Here is a 22,255-nt window from a genome sequence, read left to right as displayed (position 1 = left end):
TTTTCTTTTTTTTTTTTTTTAACTTAGAACTCAATTCTGCTATTAAATAGTGGAACTTCCACATAGGAAATCCTCAACCAGAGCTTAAAAGATTTTGGAAACACAAATACAGGAATCATATTTCTTCCTCCCTGGCTCACTTATTTCTCATTCCTAGTCAATAGCAGACTTGGCACAATTATCTGTGGACACGTACTAGACACAGATCATGAACTAAGCACAAGAGTTGTGTTTTAGCAAGAAGAAAACTCTAGCTCATTCCTGCTCTCCACTCTTGTAGATTTTTACAGCTGTAAAAATCTCATTTCCCAGTACTTATTAGCTAATACGTTTTTCACCACTCGCCAATTTCCAGAAAGACTATGTTGAGGAACTCACCCATCCATCAACCTCGTTACATCCACCACTAACCAATCGATTAACCGGAACCAGAGAGTGCTTTCAATAGAAGGAGATCGATGTAGGCAAAGGGCTTAAAACAGCATCTCTCCCCAGCTTGTGAGTTAAGAATTTACAGGTTAGCTCTCTCCTCGATGAAACATAAAGAGATCAAAAGATCACTTGCATTACAAGGCACTGTGCCCCAGGGGCCAGATGATTGGTTCAGGAGGAAGTGCTCCCATAGTCCAGAAGGAAACATTATGGATTGGTGTGTTTGGAGACACATTATGAAGAAAAAAGGACTTCAGCGGGGGCCTTGAAGGATGGGCAGGCGGAGAAAAATCACGTGCTTTTCCACAGAAGGGGTTGGTGATTTCTATTGCTGTGCTCCACCCTGGGAAACCAAAGCCCTGGGAAATGATCTTATACTAACTGCTAGAAGTTATGCTAGAATGAGTTTCGATTCCTGTTTTTAGTACAAGGGTCTAGAGTGAGGTGCTCCCAGTTACTTAGTAAGATTGGCTTTTGAGAGTTAAAATGTACAATCGATATATGACTGAAAAAAACTTAGACGAACTAAGCCACATAAGGAAAGAGACTGGCTCCCAGGCATTGAGTCGAGTCCTGACTAATCTCATTCACACATTGGGCCAGGGAATATATCTGTACATTCCTAGGAATTCTTAGTCAGCCATGGAAGCCTGGAAGATGCCTACAGAAGGCAAGACCTAATGATGCCTACCCACAAGGTCTCCAGGAAAGAGGAAACTTTAGAAAACAGTGTCTGTGCATTCACAGTGCCTGAGAAAGGAGCTTCCTAAAGTGGACATGGGTGCAGGCTTGTTGCCACAAGACTCAAGGTTCTTGGCCTCCTGCAAGATGGCTGCCCCAGGTGTTCTCAGCCTGATAATATTATTAAGTGCTAGATTTACCTTGCCTTGACTGTAAACCCACACACAAAACTTGTGATTATGGTTTATCAGGGAGAGAATGTGCTGGTTCCTCTGTCATTTCCCACTGACCTGGCATATCTTATTAGCATCCTAAGGTCAAACCATTGCTGCGAGAAACAGTACTATGAGTTGGCCTCAAAAAGAAGACTCTTCAGAGCATGGTTTAATGTGATTCATGTTCCAGCATCGGTAAGGTACACAGAAGGTAGAGAGTGCACCCTCATAGGAGCCCTCATGGGGCTGAGCACTGAAACAGTGACAAATGTCTATTCACTGGGATACACACAGAGGCTAAGAGCAGGTCCCTCAATTTCCCCATTGATAGACTGGTAATAATTACAGCTACTTTATAGGAGTGTTATGAGGATTAATAGTTCCTGGCACTTAGTAGGGACGATGTGTTTGCAGCTCTTACTATCCTTATAACTTTACAATCAGCATGCGAGTTGGGAAAATACTGACCTAATGATTATGCCCACCTCCTCCACCACCCACATCATCAACCGCTCTACATGGCGAAAGTGGGAATCTGCTGGTTATCAGCCATTGCGCTGTCCAGGTAAGATACACCCACTCCATACAGAGAGCTAATGAGTGGCCGATCCCTTGCAGCGGAACAGATGGGCTGAGGGCCCAGGAATAATGCCACAGGCTCCAAGCACCAGGGGCAAACTCACCACGTAGAGCTTGCGCCAGATGACGGCCCATTCCCGCAGTGTCGAGGTGAGCTCCTGTACCAGTGGGAGCTCCCCGGGAATCACAGTCTCGTGCTGCCTAAAGAGAACAGAAAGATGCTCCCTTCACTCTGGGTGGATCACCGTGGCTTTTCTTGATGGAGGTCATGATCCCCACAACTCAAAGATGGGAATGGGCTGGCTGGGCTTCAACCAAAAAAAAAACCTTGTCCATTTAGGGAAGGTTTGGGTAGAGAATTTTTACCACATCAAGCAGCTGAGAAAAGAGAAAGAGCTTAACACACCCCGATTTCTCAAAATGAATGGGTATAGAGCCCAGCCTCTATCTCCCCATTCTGGATCTTTACAGGAGCTTCAAATACCAACCAGGCTGGCTACAGCCATTGCCAGGGATGGAAGCCCAAATCCAGTACTTTCGCTTGTTCTGCCAAGCAGCCATTTCACTAGGGAGGGTGTGTGGGTGGAGAAGTGTTCATGGCACAAGGGTCCTGGGGCTTGGAGCCTCACACAGGACCTGCTGTGGGACTGAGGTGGGACCCTCTTCTGCAGTGGTACTAGGTTTGTTTCTCATCTGCTGTCTCACTGCACAGAAAACGTACATATACCCAAATCCTCACTTAAAGCAGACTTTTAACAAGGCAAACCTGACACTCATGCACATAAATCGCGTCTGGTATTTTTATGATTAGCAAAAGGAGAAAAGGAGAGAGCGAAAGCAGGCAAACAAATGGGGATTAGTGGTGGGACTGCCAGGCGTAAATAAGAATACAAGACACCCCGTTAGGTTTGGATTTCAGATAGATTAAAATAATTTTTAAGTGTAAGTATGTCTCAGGAAATATCTGAGACATGCATGCAAAAAATTACTTGTTATCTGAATTTCAAATTTAACTGGGCATCCTGCATTTTACCTGGCAACATTAGTTGGTTGGGAATATGCCCCCAACCCTGCCCTTCCACCAACGTGGCTGTAAGTCACCCTGGAGGCTGCCTAGGAATCAGAAAGAAGATTCTCCAGGAGGGCAAGACAACTGTTTTTCAGCCCCGATTATGTGTGAATTTGGGCACGTCTCCATCTCTCGTCTATAAAACGAGGGTGCAGGACTTATGGCTGAGAATGTTCTCTGCCGCTGTTAGCCACAGTGCCTCTGTGACCCACTCCACACTCTCTAACGGCCCTGGGATTCCTGCTCTAGGCTCTCTTTATTCCCTCCTTAACTCTCCTGTCCGCTGGCTCACCAGCTAAGTGGATTTTCTCTGCAGAGCGCATTCGCACACATTAGTTAGTTCATAATTTCATATCAAGTTCATGACCTACGTGGGGACGGGTTTGTTTTCTCTGATTTGCAGGGGGAAAGCCCCAGGTGCACTGACTCGTCCAAGGTTCAGAGCTGAATAGTGCAGGGTGTTGTATGCTCACCTATCACCCCCCAAGGTTCCCAAACAGGCGGCTCTCAGGTCTTAAGGGCCAAAGAGCACCAAATATTCGTGTACGTGCACACTCACGCGCGCACGCACACACACACGTGCACACGATCAGTGAGCAGCCAGTGCAAGAGGAAAGTAAAGGCCCTCTCCATTCATTATCTGTCTTTACTGTTCTGTGGAAGGAATAAGTATCGAAACAGAAGACAGAAGAAGGAAAGATGTCAGGAAACAGTTTTTATTCATTTCCCTTTCATCCGAGAAGTGGAATTGATGAGCTGAGACAATAATGCACAAAATGGTATTTTCTGACTTCATAAAATCTATAAGGATACTTTACATCTTCCTCACCTGGTAGGCGTCTTCCTACATTAGAACTTACCCACGGTCTTCTACAGTGGCCTCTTTCAAATGGATATATGTTTCAGGAAAAATACCCTACGGAGAGAAGAACTTGGGTTACGTGGCCGTAAAAATCTCAGCCCAAAGTAAGGAGCACAGACAGCAGCAAGGATGAGTGGGGGAGGGGAAAGGACGCCTGGATAACAGCTACAGTTTGCAGTCAAGGTTGCGGGACATCAATTACATCCCCTGCCTACCTAAATGAAAGCAAGCCTGAAACACTGAAAAGGTATAAATTAATCCTCGGGTTCAGAGAGCATAAAATAAATGCTCTGTAAATGACCAGGCATACATGCCCGGGTCAGCTCACAGCTGCCATAATGGTAAAGTGTTTAATAGTGAGATCTTAAAACCCCTCCAGGTCCTACATGCCATGATATGCTTCCCTTAAAGGGTTTCATATAATTAGTGAGATGGAGGGCTATGTACTTACTGGCCCATAAAATTATAGTGATTTTCTAGTGTCATTCCCCTCAGCACTTTCACTTAAACAAAATGCATGGAATCAATTAGGACTTGTTATCTGGTTATTTTTAGCACTTTCCAGTCTCAAATTGCTCTCCATTCTATGTCCCTAAGAGGCAATTCGTCGACGGTATTGTGACATTGCCCGTGGGGAAACTAAGCCCAGAAAGACCTAAGAGAAACACTGTAAAGTGGTGGGTAAAAACTGCAGAACTGAAGATTGCATCTAACCAACAGGAAGCAAGCCATGGATGTGAGTTTTCTTAAAAGCCGAAAGCTTCTGTTATTCAACCGCATGATATGCTCATCAATAAACAGACACTGCCATCTAGAAAAGCACTGCTGGTCCCTGTTTTATGGTACTTCTCAGGCCAGACCGGGAGAAGCAGAAGAAGCTGTTCAACAGGCCCCATTGGCTCAACTGCTCATAGCCCTGAGCCTGTAGATGTGCGACCACGTGGACACCCAACGTCAGGGGAGACTGATCACAGGATGGGAGAGGGATGGCTCACTCCCTGGGAGGCTGGGTCAGGGATGCGTGCGTACCCAGTGATCCTTAATCCATTCAGAGCCAGAAAACTAGTGCATTTCAACCCCGGTTGGTCTTGCGTCTAGTTTTATGTGCTATGTTTATCTGAGCAATTCTCTCCTTTCTCTCTTTTAATCCTTTGCCAGTAAAACAGGAAACAGCAAGAAAATTGGAGACTATGCTGCTCCCAGCATTGGTGATGACAAGGTAGATCCTGCCACTGCTCGAGTCAGAAGCAAAATGGCCATCCTTTCCCACCAGGCAGGAAGAACCAAAAAAAAAAAATCACAGGCATACCCGCCCTTCCTCGCGTTCAGAAACGGGCAGGTGTGGGGCATATGAGTGAGAAAGCATTATCCCAATCTTGTGACTCATGAAGACCCAGAACACACGTAGAGACAAGGTAACACCGACCTCTTTCATTATAGGGACAGGATTCAGAGTGATTTTGGAAAACCAATCAAAGAGTTAAATACAAACAAAAATTCAATGTGTGTGTAATTCCTTCTGGGCCAGATTAACGGGGTTCCAAAGCTCCAGATCTGTCCTAAGGATGCCTAAGAAACCTTGGGTGTTTCTTCTATCCGCTAGGTTGAGGTAAATGTTTTGTTGACGACGATCTTACGACGATCTTTGTGGAGAACCAGGCTTGGATGCCCATCGCTCACCTTGATGACAGGATGCTGAGTGAAATGAGCCAGACACGAAAGGACAATTACTGTCTGATCTCACTTGTATGAAGGACCTAGAGGAGTCAAATTCATAGGGACAGAAGTAGAACGGGGGTTAACAGGGGCTGGAGGAGGGAGGAAGGGGAAGTTTGCATTTAGTGGGTACAGAGTTTCAGTTTGGGATCATGAAAAAGTTCTAGAGTTGGATCGTGGTATGTTTGCACAACAATGTGAACGTACTTAATACCCCTGCACTGGCCATTTTAAAAGAGTTAACGTAGTAATTTTTTTATCAAGTATCTTTTACTACAATAAAAATGCTGTCCAGAAATCATAAAAAGGTGGAGCGTCGAAACCACTCAAAGTAGCAGTTATCAGGAGCCGTATTTGCAGGTTAAAATAAGATGTAACACCGCTGGTCCCAAGGAATATCCTGGCAGAAGATTTTTCAAATCAAGATAAAGGACCAATTAACTGTTTCAAACATCTATAATCTGATGACTGGTCTCCCAATAACTGGGAGAAATCCAAAATTGAAACATTCGTAATACAAGTGGCTTATTTTGTGATGTCTAAGCAGATAATTTATACTGGGTATACAGACATGATTTTCACATTAAGAGAGTATCTATGTTGTTGTATTTTCACTCTGTTACTTGCAGGCATCATCTTTCCATGATAACATAGGTCCACTTACAGCCATTTAATTGCTCTGGTAAATCGGAGGCTGTAGGCCCTTTCCTACACCATTCTGACACACAGAGAGCCAGAGTAAACCTAGGTAATATATTTCTGATTCACAGCCTATCTCTCAGTTTTGCTTGTGCTATCTCAATGCAACCTACCCACTTGAGGGGGGGGAAGAATGAACTGATGATTTTCCAGATATTGCCCTTATCTAGAATTCCATAATCCTGCCAGGATCAATAATCAGTTTCTGCAAAGCTCTTGCCTTCTTCCATTTGTAAAACCACTAGCATGTTTTATCACCACTCTAACCCGTTAGGTCTGCTTGTAAATAACACCAAAAATTTCCATTAAAACAATAGGCTTTTCAAATAGCTCTTCCCCTAAAGCCTGGCAAACAAGGAAATAGCATTAGGAATAGCATTTCAACTAGGCTGGATTCCCTAAGGAAGGGGTGTCAAAGTTGAGCATAATTCATGACAGCTGACTTGGAATTCCCTGTTTTTCCTACTACAAAGATATTTCAATTTATAAGTCAACAAAGAAATGCATGGCCCTTGTTTGTACTATTATTTCACTGAACTACAAAGTTTAGCTATCAAGAACTAAGAAAAGCTCTTACTGAAATAATTCTTTTCAAGAGTGAGATTGGAAGTTTAAAAGGGTTTCAAAAAACTTTAAAACACACCGAGACCTTGTCATTTATATCTTAGTGAAGCACCCCATCCACTCACTTTCCAAAGCAGACAACAGATGGGTTCTGATGTATCACAGGATACCTTAGAGATGTCCCGAAAAGATTCTTACAGACTGTAGACTCTCTGAAAGGGAAAACTGTGGTCTGGGGCCTTGTTTCAACACAATTCACATTCACCAGTCAAAAAATTCCCTTGGATCTTAAAGTTCAGATGATCTTATCTGAGAGTGGATTTTTGTTTATGTTTTAAAATTAACTTTTTTTTAAAGGATTGGTAATTAAGCGACATTAAGTATTGCTGCTCCTGAAGAAACTGAGAACTTCAAAATTGTTCACTCTATTCATGCTTTGAAAAATAACTACCACCTCCATAATTATGAGTAAAATAAACACTATACGGTTAAACCCAAACCAAGAAGCAGAGGTGGCTGTAAACGAGGTTCTCTAGTTAACAAGCATCCCAGAAGAAAAGCTCTTCTGCTTTGGTCCTATCATGCTCTCATTCACGCCAGAACGTCTGCTATCTTAGGTCCTTATATGAAAGCTTGGGGAAACTAAAGTCAGCAAGAGATTATTCATTTAATCAAATAATTTATCATTGTTTTCATTATAATTAAGCTGAAAATGAAGACATGGGACACAAGCATCCAACTGTGGGTAGAAAAATTCAGCATCAGGATTTGGGGAGGGATAAAAGGATCAAAATTGTGGGAGTTGATACCTGCATTAAAAGCAAATACGCCTTTATTTGGGTAGATGAGTAACCTGTCACAGTTAATAAACTGTGTGTGTACACACACATGCGCAAATACTGAGTGCTATCTGAGAGTCAACAACATAGAAAGCTTGAGTAGGACAGTCCTGTTTTTTGGGTTTTTTTGAGTGTACCACGCAGCACATGGGATCTTAGCTCCCTGACCAGAAATCGAACCCAAGCCTGCTGCACTGGAAGCATAGAGCCTTAACCATTGGACCACCAGGGAAGTCCAGGACAGTCCTGGTTTTAAATGGCCCTACACCTTGTGGGAAAGTGTTTTTCTGGGCCCGTAGCTCTTTTGAGACTGTGTGCTAGCATCACTTCTGTACTGTGCCACAACTGAAGAGTAAAGCCTGTGGATTTGTGAGGGGTTTTTTTGTTTTTGTTTTCTTTCCTTAGCTGTTGATAAATTCTAAAATGTTCCTCTCACCCCTCCCAATTCACTATTTTGCATGTGAACTAACTGTGAAACAGTACGACCCTATCCACTTTGTTCTTTTCAAAAGAAAAGTGCTGACAGGCTATGCTGTCCCAACGTGCAGTGTCACAGGAAAAGTGCTGACCTGACCTAAAATACACTGAGGGGGTATTAACCTAACTCACAGATTTTCTATAGCCTGATGATTAGCAGTTTTGGCACTGCCAAAAGGAACCCACGAGGGTCAGTATTTTTCAAACTCTTTGCCCGTGATGAGACAGCAACCCAGCACCACTATCATAAAATAGAATGAAAAATCCATAAAATACTGTAAAATATATACCTAACACAAAAGTTTCCTGAAACACTACTTACCGTCGCATTCTATTCTCTATTTTTCAGTGTTGTTTTTAAAGAAAATGTTGGTCATAACCCACTCTACTGATTTCAGTTTGAAAACTACTATTCTGGTTTAACCATTTTTTAATAAAGGAAAGAGTCAAGTGGAAATGGGGAGACCCTCTGGTTCTGAGATTTCAGCACTGGAACTAAAGGATAAAGGGAGAAGCCCACGTCCCCCCGCAAAACAGAGCAATGTCCCCGTGTGACCCTACGGCTCAGCTTGAGGGAACCAGTAGCAAGAAGTCCGCAGAGGCCCTACCTGGGGTGTCAAATTCACCTCCGGCCTTTATCCTTGAGTTGGCTGGTGGGAAATATGGCCAAGGTCAGAGAATTTGCTTTCAAATCTAAAGACTAGCCGTCAAAGAGAAAGCAAACTAGGTCTACAGACAGCAGATAATGGAATCAGATACGACCACACAAAACTAGCACACAGATTTCAAACTAAAACGATAAGCCATACCTTTTTAGATTTATTTTGGAGGGTATATCCTCTGTACCAACCTGTCAGGGTAGAAGAGAACACAAAATCTTTTGTTATCTGGGACAATATAAAGACATTAGCAATATACGTCCTCATCTTAGGATACTGGGATGGAATCTAGATCTACTTCAGAGCTTTATTCTCTTGATAACTAAAGGATTTAAAGTTCACTTAGAACCATGCCTCATCCCTACTCCTTTGGAGAAAGGATAGAACAACAAAAAAACAAACAAGACAGAAGGCAGCCCAACCTCTCAACACCTTAATACCTCCCAGCATTCAATGAATGTTTTTGTATAAATGAACATGAACTTTCATCCATTTATATACATTGTGAAAGTCACCTTATCCTATTACGATAGATTATACTATTAAAATAGATATTTTAAAATAATTTATATATATTCTCTCCCTCTCGCCTTCTCTCCTCCTCCCACTTCCCTCCTCCCAAGTTCCCAAGTTAAGAACCAATATTCTGGAACAATTTTAAATCGGAGTAGCAAACCTTATATGTATAAATATTTACACCTAAAAACAAACTGAAATAAATAATGAAACAACATTTTAAACAATTCTTGGCAATGCTACAATACCCCCTACAACGAAAAGATTTTATGTGTTTGCTTAACAAGGCTTTAAGTAAAGTCTTTAACTTCCTTTTAAAAATTCCGATCAATACACATATTCCAAAAAAAAATACACATATTCCTATGGATGTGTTTCCCACCCTCTATCTTGTAAAGGGAGTATACTAATCTAATCTGTCCGTAAACAGATACTGTATACAAAATATTTATTGAACACCTACTATAGGTAATTCACTGTAATAATTTTCCTCATTCCCCATGCCCATGAGGCATCAGTGTGGTCATCTTGCTTAAGTAAACCCTGTTGTCCGTGGTCCAGATGTGTAAAGTAGCCATACACACACAGTGAGCAGACGCAGGCTGTAATGAAAACTTTAGGCATCATATTTCTGGACAAAACTATTATATAACTGGAAAATATACACACACTCCCATGTTCATAGCAGCACTACTTACAATAGCCAAGACATGGAAACGACCTAAATGTCCACCAACCAATGAATGGATAAAGAAAATGTGGTACATATATACAATGGAATACTACTCAGCCATAATGCATTAACATGGATGGACCTAAAGATGATCATACTAAGTTATATGTGGAATCTAAAATACGACACAAGTAAACCTATCTACGAAACAGAAACAGACTCACAGACATAGAGAACAGACCTGTGGTTGCCAAGGGGGAGGGGGAGGGGGAAGTGATGGATTGGGAGTTTGGGATTAGCAAACTACTATATAGAGAATGGATAAACAACAAGATCCTACTGTATAGCACAGGGAACTATATCCGATATCCTGTAATAAACTATAATGGAAAAGAATACAAAAAAGAACATATATAACTGAATCACTTTGCTGTAGACCAGAAGCTAACACAACATTGTAAATCAACTACACTTCTATAAAAAAATAAATTAAAAAAATATTTCAGGCAGCTGTTAACAGCATTCTAGAACTCTCTTGTAATTTGTTCTATATGAAACCATCCAACACTGGACACGCAATCTGTTTTGGATATGTTAAAGCAGAGAGTTGAATTTACCTTCTTTGAGCATGGATTTATTAATATTTTCACAAATTTTTAAACTGTCAGTATTCACACATGTTAAGGATTTTGCTATTTTTTTACCAGTTAGAATGGGGTATTATGCTGTGAACTGGTTATAGGTTTGCATCAAGGCCCATGGTTGACAAAAAGATATCTGAACAGGAAAACACTGCTCCCAATTTAAGATGCCAAAATGCATGCGAGATCCAGTTATACCCACACCAAACAATTCTCCCAGGCCTCAAGAGTCTTCACCCATCTATACACACTTGCTTGGTTCTGCTAACACATGAAAATGACTTCCGCGGGACTTCCCTGGTGGCGCAGTGGTTAAGAATCCGCCTGCCAATGCAGGGGACACGGGTTCGAGCCCTGGTCCGGGAAGATCCTACATGCCGCGGAACAGCTAAGCCCGTGTGCCACAGGTACTGAGCCTACATTCAAGGGCTCGCGAGCCACAACTACTGAGCCCACTAGCCGCAACTAATGAAGCCCGCACACCTAGAGCCCGTGCTCCGCAACAAGAGAAGCCACGGCAATGAGAAGCCCGCGCACCGCAACTAGAAAAGCCTGCGCACAGCAACAGAGACCCAACACAGACAAAAATAAAAAATAAAATAAAATAAACTTATTTTAAAAAAGTAAAATGCCTTTTGCGTGAATAAATGGCTTCAACTCCATCCTGGGCTGGGGAGGGGGAGGCAAGCTGAGAAACAAGACTTTAGTCTCTTCCAAGCAGTTTTCATCTCTCTATGTCCTATAAACCCAAGATGTTACAACACAGACTGGGTCCACTTTCAGAGGGGAATTTATCTGTACTTTTGTCAATAATGTTTTTGCACAGCTGTCCATCACAGAATTATACTTCCGAAACCTGTCGTTTTTGAAAACTTTTTTTTTTAACCTCCTAAGTCTTCTCTAGAATTGTGGTGTGTGAATAACCCCTATCTAAAGGCTCAAAATTATGACGCTGAATTTTACAAAAGTGAACGCTCATGTTCCTTGGCATTAGGTAGTAGCAGAACACTGTCTATTTCTGGAGTTTTCATCATAAACTGTCAGGACTCCATAAATTCAATAGCTTAAATGCAAGGGATTAGTAATAGTTCAAGAGTAGGTTTGCTCATTTCCACATTACCAACCAGGGTTGTGATACAAGCAAGAACATGATTTTCCAATTAATCCCAACATTTAAAGCAAGATAATTACAGTTAAATATGGTATGCTACTGAATGCATATCAGCAAGCAGCTATAATCAATGAGCTGTGTGAACCGGTCAGACTCTCAGATGCTTTCTTAAGTGAGGAAATGGTGGGGGGATGGTGAGTCCAGAGGACTAGTCTCACTTATAATTAGGTGAAATGACCATCTCAAAAAGTAAGCTTCCAGCGACCACGTGGAACATCAAAAGTGATTCTACGCTAAGGGTTGCTCTTCGGTTCAGGAAAAGTCATTTCTGTTTTCCTGGGACTGTCCCATTCCAGAATAAAAATCTGTCCTCTCCAATTTAAAAATATCAGAGAGTCTCTAATTCCAGTGTCAAAGTCGCTTACTTTATCTGGTTTCTCAGATCATCTCCATCAGCCAAGACTCCACCACCTGCTCCATTTCACCTCACCTGTCCAGATGCATCTCTGGCCACTGCCCACTTCCTGGCTCCCATAGGACAGGTCCCTTACTCGGCTCTCTGCCCCCTCTACATGCAACCATTCAACAAATATTTATCAAGCACTAATTTAGATACCACGATGCAGTGGAGAGCAAGAGTTATCATGAAGATTACACTCTAATGTAAAATAAATACATATATAGAGAGATATATGATGATCTCAGAGAATGACAGTGCTAGGAAGAAGCACTCAAGGAGAGCACATGGCAGAAAATGATTAGTAAACATGGGACATGATGTCACATAAGGTGACCAAGGAAAGGCCACTGTGAGAAGCTAAATGGAACCAGTCACGAAAGAGGAGACAGCAACAAGAAGGTGGTCAGAGGGAGGCATGCTTCTGGGTCCTGACTGCCTATTAGATTCAAAATACCGATGCCTGGGCCACATCCCCAGTACTCTTGATTTAACTGGACTCGGGGGGGGGTCATGCTTCTAAAAAGTTCCCCTGGTGATGCTACCATGCACCACACACATAGGTATCATGGACCATGGAGGAACTGGGGTTTTAGCCTAAGCACAAGGGGAATCCCCTGGAAGGTTCTAAATGACATCATGCCTCACACTTTTAAAAGATCATGCTGCCTGCTCTAGAAGAATGGATTGTCGAAGTGAGACACGGTGGAGAAAGGACACCAGTGAGGAGACGGGCAGGTACAACGAAAACGGGGAGAGATAAAAAGACGGAGGACCTATTTGGAATCGATAAGAGTCGCTCGTGATTTAGCTGGGACTAGCCATTAACTGGGGAAAGAAAGGCAAATACTCAAGGGCACTTAGGTCTTGGGTGTAAGCAAAGGAGTGGACGGTATTCTTCTTTGGTAGGAGAAGACTGAAAAAAGAAAAACACGCGGGAATAGGAGACAGAGTCAGGAGACCTATTTGGTCTTCTGCTTCCCATCCTGAACAAGGGAGCCCTGAGCTATTAGGTGGGATGGGGCAACTTAGGCATCTGCAAAGGTGTGGCTGGGAGGATCCACACGGGACCAGGCTGGCATGGGTTGTCAGAGCCCAAGCAGAACAAGGTGTGTATCCACGTGAGCGTGCGGGGCTCACATGAGGCGTTAGAGCCTGAGTGGGGTGAGGAGAAGGCCATCCACATGGGACTTGGGGCGGGGGTGGACTGCCACGGGTTATCAGAGGTGAGGAAGCCGTCCACGCGGGAGAAGGTGGTAATGAAGAGGGGGAGGGGCTACACGCAGGGGAATTGATCAAATACGCAAACGTATTAGAAGTAGTGGAAGCCCGGCTTCCTGCTGTCACAGCAGGGGGTTACAAGTACAGAAAGCGAAAATACTAGAATGAACCCTGTGATGCTGAGTTGGAATTGAAGGTATCCCCATGCACTCATGACTTTTAAAATGCGTAGAGAGGTCAAAATTCATAGAGGTGTTCATCTATATTTATACACACATGCATATTAGCCCTAGCTCTGCTGACATACCTGTTGAGTTTCTATTTTTCTGACCCAGATGCAGCTGATGGAGATCTCAGAAAGAAGCCCTGGAACTGGCCCAGAGAGCATCCAGACCAAACTGAAGGCAGAGGACAGAGGATTCCATGAGGAACAAATCCAAGGAAAAAAATGGAGCTGTGAAATTATCTCATTTGTCTGAACATATTAGAGGGAGGCAAATGATTCTGTCAGAAAGTCTGGCTATGAAATCGAGGTAGGTCCACAGAGAACCAAGAAAAAAGAAATAACACCTCTAGAAAAACCTAGTATTCAAGAAAGGAAATGTTATCAAGGTACATGGATAGGTTCTGCTTGCTTATACCCCACGGGCATAATAATCTAAATAATAACTATCTTTAAAACAACAGGGCTTCCCTGGTGGCGCAGTGGTTGGGAGTCCGCCTGCCGATGCAGGGGACGCAGGTTCGTGCCCCGGTCCGGGAGGATCCCACATCCCGCGGAGCAGCTGGGCTCGTGAGTCATGGCCGCTGAGCCTGCGCTCCACAACAGGAGAGGCCACAACAGTGAGAGGCCCGCGTACCGCAAAAAGAATAATAAATAAATAAACAAACAAACAAACAAAAAATTATGATATATCTATATTGGGAGAGCTCCATTAGGGACAAATAGGTATATGTGTGCTTGGTGAGGAGTATAAGAGAACAAAATCCTTACCTTCCATAAAGAGCAGTGAATAAATAAAAATAAAAATGGAAATAGCAAGTAATAGAAGCATAGTTATTTAGAAATGAAAAAGGCATATATCACAAAATTGGCTGAAGGAGCTGAAAATGGAATCAGAAACCAAGAGGAATTGGCAAAGGACTGTTGTTTTTCATTATAAACTTTGTAGAAATGACTTCACTTTTAAAACTATATCATTTATGACAATGACAAAATTTTTTAAAAATACACTGCATTAAAAAAAAAAACCACAGCATACACTTCTTGGTAAGTCAGGGCTAGGCAAAGGCACAAAATAAGGAAAGAAAATAGATCAAGGTTGAGGGCGGCCTGGATTTGACTACAAAGGGACACGGGAGAATTCTGGGGGGCCGACAGAATTGTCCTATCTCTGGATTGGGGTGGTGTTTCATGATTGCATGCATTTGTCAAAAAACCTGCTGAACTACACTCAATGGGTGAATTTTACTTAATGCAAATGATACTTTAAAAAAAAGACATGAGGGCTTCCCTGGTGGCGCAGTGGTTTAGAGTCCGCCTGCCGATGCAGGGAACACGGGTTCATGCCCCGGTCCGGGAAGATCCCACATGCCGTGGAGCAGCTGGGCCCGTGAGCCATGGCCGCTGAGCCTGCGCTCCGCAACGGGAGAGGCCACAAGAGTGAGAGGCCTGCGTACCGCAAAAAAAAAAAAAAAAAAAAAAAAGACATGAGATACCATTATACCCCCACCGGAAGAGCTAAATTTAAAAAAGACTGACTGGATATGGCTAACTGGAACTCTCTTACGTTACTGGAAGTTTCTTTTAAGATTAAAGATACACATGACCTATGACCCAGAAATATCCCCACACTCCTAAGTATTTCCTCAAGATCAAAGAAAACCTGTATCTGTAAGAATACTTTACGAGAATACTCATCGAAGCATTCTGAATAGCCCCAAACTGGAACCCATCAAAATGTACATCAATTGAGTATCGACAAACTGTGGATATTCATATAATGGAATATTAGTTGGCGATAAAATGGAATGAACTACAGTTATAAGCAACATCATGGGTGAACCTAAAAACCATGTTGAATAAAAGAAACCAAATACAACAGACACGCATAATTCCATTTATATAAAGTTGAAGAGGAGGCAAACTAATCAATCCGTGGTGATCTAAATTAGAACAATAGTTGTTTTTTGGGAGTGGGAATTATATGGAAGAAGGTGACAGGGAACTTTCTGGAGCACAGGAAATATTCTATATCTTGACTGGGGTATTAGGCACATGTGGTACATTCATTTGTTAAAACTCCTTGAATTGCATACCTAAGATGAGTGCATTCCACTGTATATACATTTTACTGCCATTTCTAAAAACCATGACAAATGTACACTAGCAAATGAACGTGACAAAGTATCCAACCAAAGTGACACAGAATTCAACCATAAAGGCACCGTTCAAATATTACTGAACATTTTTGTTGGAAACTACCTTGAAACCAGTTTGAGTCACGTGTGAAAAATCAAAGCTTTTACTCCAGTTTCTCCACTGCTTTTACTTTGTTCCGTGCCTCTCCAATGACAGTATTAATCTTACTCACTTTGTGCGCCAAAACTGATTCTGAACGAGTCCTACTATTTCCAGAAGTTCAACACACATTGGAGATTCATTTATTCATTCAACAAACACATGCTTAGAAGAGCAAGACCTACAACATCTCCATCCTTCTTGGTCTTGTTTTATAACAGGAAGAGAAACATATATACATGTGAACACACAAAGCTATGAATAAAGTCATTTCATAACGGGCTAAAAGTTATGAAGGAAGGAGTGACAAGGCACCCCAGTGTTCACTGCAGCACTATTTACGATAGCCAAGATGTGCCTAAATGTCCATCGACACGAGAATGGATAAAGAAGATGTGGTATTTATATACAATGGAATATTGCTCAGCCATAAAAAAAAGAACGAAATAATGCCATTTGCAGCAACACGGATGGACCTAGAAATTAGTGTACTAAGTGAGGTAAGTTAGACAGAGAAAGACAAATACATGCATGCGGAATCTAAAACGATGATGCAAATGAACTTATTTACAAAAACAGAAACAGACTCAGACTTAGAAAACAAACTTATGGTCACCAGAGGCGAAAGGTTGGAGGGAGGGATAAATTAGGAGTTTGGGATTAACATTACATACTACTATATATAAAATAGATAACCAACAAGGGCCTACTATAGATCCCAGGGAACTCTACTCAATATTTTATAATAACCTATAAGGGAAAGGAATCTGTAAAAAAAGAATAAATACATACGTAAGTATATGTATGTTTAAATGAATCACTTTGCTGTACACCTGAAACTAACAGCACTGTAAATCAGCTATACTTCGAGTAAAAAAAAAAGAAGAGTGACACGTGGAAGTGGGGTTACTTCAGTGTATGTGGTTAGAAAATCCTCTCTGCGGACTAGCAACTGGAGCTGAAGATTCACATTGCTAATGTGGTCACTCATTTATTATACATAAAAACACTCATTCAAACCCAGCTGCCAGACACTGTCTTCAAGGAGGAAGGAAATAGATCGTAAACAAATAATGAAATACAAAAGGCCCTTTCTTTTTAAAACATCTTTATTGGAGTATAATTGCTTTACGATGGTGTGTTAGTTTCTGCTGTATAACAAAGTGAATCAGCTATAGATATACATACATCCCTATATGTCCTCCCTCTTGCGTCTCCCTCCCACCCTCCCTATCCCACCCCTCTAGGTGAACACAAAGCACTGAGCTGATCTCCCTGTGCTATGCGGCTACAAAAGGCCCTTTAATGGTAATGCTTGGAGACTGGCATACAAAGGGAGGGGTATGAATATGCTGAAGACAATTACTGACCGGGACTCTGAAGATCTTTTTGAACCGTAAAAGCACCATTTAGATGTGTAAGGCATGGAGCATTTTGCAAAATCTCTCCTCATTTTGCAGTCCCAGGATAAATTTGTTTCCTCTCCGCCCCCTCCATCAATAAATTATTTTTTTATTGTGGTAAATTATACATAACATAAAATTTAACATTTTAACCATTTTTAAGTATACAGTTCATTGGCATTAAACACATTCACACTGTTGTGCGATCATAAATAAATAATTTTTGACCTCCCGGGAATTAAAGGCAAGAAACAGATAGGGAGCCGTTGTTTCTATGTACCCTCACTGTGTGTGTGTCAGGGGAGGGTCCACAGAGGAGAAGCAGGTGCTAAATCCTGTTGTTTTTTTTAAGTGTCACTGGCCTGGTAGCTCCCTGGGTGAAGCACAGTTAATTAGGCCAAGGTCAAAGTTCCATCCCTCGTGGGCCAGGTAAGCCTGTCAGGTTTCCATGGCCACAGCCTGCCCTCCCATCCCCAGTAAGTGTCCCTCGGAGAGATGGCTGAGGTCCCTCCCTCTAGGGAAGCTGAGAAGTAGCCACACTGGGTGCAAACCCCTCCCGGGAGAGCCGGCTTCGTGGGTGCATCTTTATCTGAAGGCAGCACAGAGCCCTGGGGGTTCAGGATGTCCACTTTCTGAATGCAAGGACCATCTCAGTGAGGCTTTTGAAACTAAGTTCAAAGGCAGAAAGTGGAGGGATGCAAAGACAGTAAAAGACGATTCTATTCTTTTGTAACTTTTTGTGAGACAAATCAGTCATCTGGGTTAATGATCGGATCAATTTTGTGCCTCTGAGACAGGCACATCCAGTAACTGCTGGAAGTTTGAGCTCCAAAGAACTCAGAGTTCACGGAAACTTAACACCCTCACCTCAAAAAAGACGAAACACAGGCAAGGAACTGAACAGGTTGTCCAAAGTCAAGCGGTGACTTACTAGCTAAGCTGGGGGTCAGAGCACAGGTCTCCTACTGCCCAGTTCATAGTTCGCTGCCTCCCCAGCTCCCCTGCTGGGGGGATGGGGCAAAGGGATACTTGCTCAAGGCACTGCCTCTCAGAGGAAGGAAGCTTGGCCACAGAATCCTCTCAATATAAACCCCACATGCACAAGCAGGGCAAGTCAGCAGAAAAGAAAGAGATGTGGTTTCCATCTTTTATTTCTTGAATGAACAAGGAAGAGGCCTGTCTTTGCGGTACCTGGCACACAGCAGACACTCAATAAACTTCTGATGAATATATTAATGAGAGAGAGAACTCCTAGAGCTAGTGGCCATGGGTGGAATAGACTGATGGAAGGTCCGCTAAAATCTGCTCCTCTGGAGTGAGATCTGACTGCAAGGTCTGAGACACCCTTCACCTCTCTCCCGGGAATCCTATGCCCAGGGCCCGAGCACCTGCCCAGGAGGCCAGAAAAGAAGAGGCAGTGCTCCTTATAAGGAAGATTCCTTGAAATCAAAAGGCCTGGGTCTCCATCCTGGCTCTGCGCTCACTAGCTCTGCGGGACTCCATTTCTTCAACTATTAATTTCAAGTAATTAAGGCTCTGATCTCTCAAACATCCTTCCACCAAAACATTCCTTTTTCCTCCCCCATTTCCTCACCTCATAAAATCTAACTCCATAGCCAACAGGCAGAGGTTTGCTCTGGTTGCCTACTATAGATGGTGATGGTAAGACTTCTCCTTTCAACCAGCACACACCTCCTCAGACAAACGGAGACACCTGGTCCAGACAGTGGACCAGCGGGAGGAGTGGATCAAAGTCACAGCCGACAGAACGGAGGGGTGACATACCCAAACGTCCCCCACAAAACTGGGAAATCTCTCTGTGACCTCACAGACGCCCCTGAAGCTAAGTGAGAGGGAAGAAAGAATTTCCTCCAGTCTAATCAACCTACGGACTCTGGTTTGCCCATTCCCTTTCAATTGTCTAGACATGGCTTTTTCTTTCTTTTCTAAAGCAAAGTAATCCTGGCAGCCGTTCGTCCTTCTGGCTCTTGTCTCTAATTCCCCTCTTCTGTGGTCCGTTTCTCTAACTTATACAACCACTTCAAGCAAGCCAAAATGAATGGATGCAACATGTAGCTTTCTCAGTAGTAGCAATGAATTTGCTGTACCTTATTCTTCTATTGGTTTTGTTATCATCACACCAATATTTGCAAGATGGATGAGAAAGGGGTACAGGTTTGTGGCTGAGGAATCATTTCATCAAGCAAGATACATTGAAGGGGACTTCCCTGGTGGCGCAGTGGTCAAGAGTCCGCCTGCCAATGCAGGGAACATGGATTCGAGCCCCCGGCTGAGAAGATCCCACATGCCGCGGAGCAACTAAGCCCGTGTGCCACAACTACTGAGCCTGCACTCTAGAGCCCGTGTGCCACAACTACTGAACCCCGCACGCCTAGAGCCCATGCTCCGCAACAAGAGAAGCCCGCTTGTAGCAACGAAGACCCAAAGTAGCCAAAAATAAATAAATAACTAGATAGATAGATAAATTTATTTTAAAAAAATACATTGAAGGAGCCTCGCTTTTATAAGGAACTATCCTGGGCTCTGGTGGGGGGACCTCACTCAAGGAGTTTGGGCCTCTAATAAACCCCAACTCCTGATCTGGAAGACTTTCTAATCTAATTGCTAGTAAAACAGAGACACACAGGTGAGGGGGGAGATATAAACTTGCCTGTCTAGTTAACCAGGATTTCTGGAATTTCAGTGCAGACTGCTTTTTCCATGAAACCACCTAAGCTGCCTGAGAAGGACACTGAGATTAGAGGCGAGAGATGAAGGAGGGAGGGAGGCTCCAGTAAGATAGGAAACTCATCCCCAGGCAGAGGAGCTGGAAATACGTGAGCCTTCCCTCAGAGGACGAATCAGCTGAAGTGAGGAAAGCCCTCCAGTGTGACCCCGCCCTGAACCTAAGACCCCTTCCACCCGGTCCCCTAGAAACCTGCTCCAAGTTCCTCCGTGGAATGCCTCTTAAAAGTGAAGGTGCGAGACTACAGCATCAGACTCCAAACGTGAACCACAGGGCCCCACTTTGTGGACCCGGACAGCCAGGGGTGAGGAGATACCGCCAAGGGTGCGATAAGACAAGCAGTGACAGAAGCAGAGGTGGAACCCAAGAGTGGTGACAGCATTAAGAGTCCTGGTGGCAAAACATTAGAAGCAAGAGGAAGAATATGAACCACGTGGGACCTGCCCAGAGCGTCAGAGCCAAAGACCACTGGGTCCGATCCACGTGCCCTATTTACTAACTCAGGTGGGAGGGCACAGCTGCAGACCCGAGTTATACAACCACAGACACGCAGGGGGGAGAGACTGCCACGGGCTGGGGGGGTCAGAGACATTTCCAGAGACCTCTCTGCTTATCTCATCCCAGACCCACCTGCCAGACCTAAGAGGCTTGGACAGACTGTCTGTAACGGTTGCCCACTGCCTCCGTCATGCTACCCTGGAGCGTGTGGATTGCAGGAGGGGGACCAATCTCTGGCGGGGGGGGGAGATTCTGCTCTGCTCCCCAAACACAGACATGGCTACCTGCTCTGAGGAAGCCAGCTGTTGAAAACTGGCCGAGGAGGAGGTGTGTGTGGAGGGCAAATGAGGCACCCAGCACTGGGGGTGAAGCGGGTCCCAGCACGTAGTGAGCTCGGAGGGCAGGGAGGAAACCGCTGGCCAGAGTGACTAGTTTGCATGGAAGAGCCATGGAGCGAAGTTAAGTCCAGAAAGGGCTCACCCTGATACATCTGGGGTGACGGGAGACTCGTCTGATAGCCATTCAAAACGCAAAAGAACCTAACCCACTATGGAAAACTGTCCGTTATGTCCAAAAGAGAAGTGTTATTTCCCCAAAGGCCTTGGGACGTGGAAAGCACACTCTCCTTGGATTCCATGGGACCCTGGGTGGGAATCACAGCTCTGCCATTTCATAGCTGTGTGAATGTCTTCAAGTTTCCTAACCTTGACATTCACATTAAACAAGCATCAGTAACTCTGATCTCCCAGGATTGTAGGCACTGAGATGCAGTACGTGAAAGCCCTTCACTCAATGCCTGGCACGTAGAGGAATGGAAAACGCCAAAGTTGGAATGGTGAGGACCCCAGGACATAATCCAGGGACGAGCTCCTACTCTTAGTGCCGTCATCTGCTTCCTATGCTGATGACAGTAGGAGACGCTACATGGAGTTCTCATTCGTTTTCTGAGGCGTGTATCTGTGCTCTCTGGAAGGAGCAGAACCTCTCTAAATTATTATTAAATTACCGATGACAAACATAGCAGAAGGTGGAATCGTGCTGGGGGTAGCTTCTCCCCAGAGCCCTCGGGGCTGATAAGAAGACATACTTTTATTTTCCAACAGAATAAGTTCCCTGCCCCAAGAAAAGGGTAGAAAACATGACTTTAAGGGAACGAGAACAAGAAAAAGTAGAAGAAACAACTTGGGCGATAGAAAAACCATATGACAGTAGCTACAACAACCAAGAAACACGGTGCCGAACACCCCAGGGCCTGAGCAGAGACTGGATACAGCCTAAGGAGAACTCAAAGGTCACCAGAATAGGTGACTCTAAGGCCTGGTTAAACACTCAGTGGGCAATGAATCTGCCAGTAACACATATTGAAGAAGAAAAAGTCCCCCTGACCCATATCCTTCGTTTCCAACCATAACAACAGATTCTTATTCCTGCATCGTGAAAACTAAACAAGCATTCAAGGTTAGGAATTTAGTGTACATTGTTCCTGTCATTTAAAAGACAGGCTACACTGCTAGGTACAGCTATTTAAAATCTATTTCATGGGTTTCCCTGGTGGCTCAGTGGTTGAGAGTCCACCTGCCGATGCAGGGGACACGGGTTCGTGCCCCATTCCGGGAAGATCCCACATGCCGCGGAGTGGGTGGGCCCGTGAGCCATGGCCGCTGAGCCTGCACGTC

General features: G+C 43.7%; 1 protein-coding gene across 1 annotated transcript in view; it reads right to left on the bottom strand.

The window, feature by feature from the left end:
- Positions 1-2,011: 2,011 nt before the first annotated feature.
- Positions 2,012-22,255, bottom strand: part of LOC132523878 (dedicator of cytokinesis protein 5-like) — a 91,012-nt gene continuing 70,768 nt past the window's right edge. The window contains exons 3-5 of the mRNA XM_060155711.1: positions 8,943-8,983; positions 3,806-3,892; positions 2,012-2,108 (exon numbers count right to left, since the gene is read on the bottom strand). Of these exons, the coding sequence (XP_060011694.1) occupies positions 3,833-3,892; positions 8,943-8,983 (101 nt within the window). The 3' untranslated portion in view covers positions 2,012-2,108; positions 3,806-3,832. The remainder of the gene's footprint in view (positions 2,109-3,805; positions 3,893-8,942; positions 8,984-22,255) is intronic.

The sequence above is a fragment of the Lagenorhynchus albirostris genome, chromosome 7 (genome assembly GCF_949774975.1).
Source record: "Lagenorhynchus albirostris chromosome 7, mLagAlb1.1, whole genome shotgun sequence".
Classification (NCBI taxonomy): domain Eukaryota; kingdom Metazoa; phylum Chordata; class Mammalia; order Artiodactyla; family Delphinidae; genus Lagenorhynchus; species Lagenorhynchus albirostris.
The sequence above is the reverse complement of the archived record's forward strand: the minus strand, read 5'-3'. Positions and strand labels throughout refer to the sequence as shown.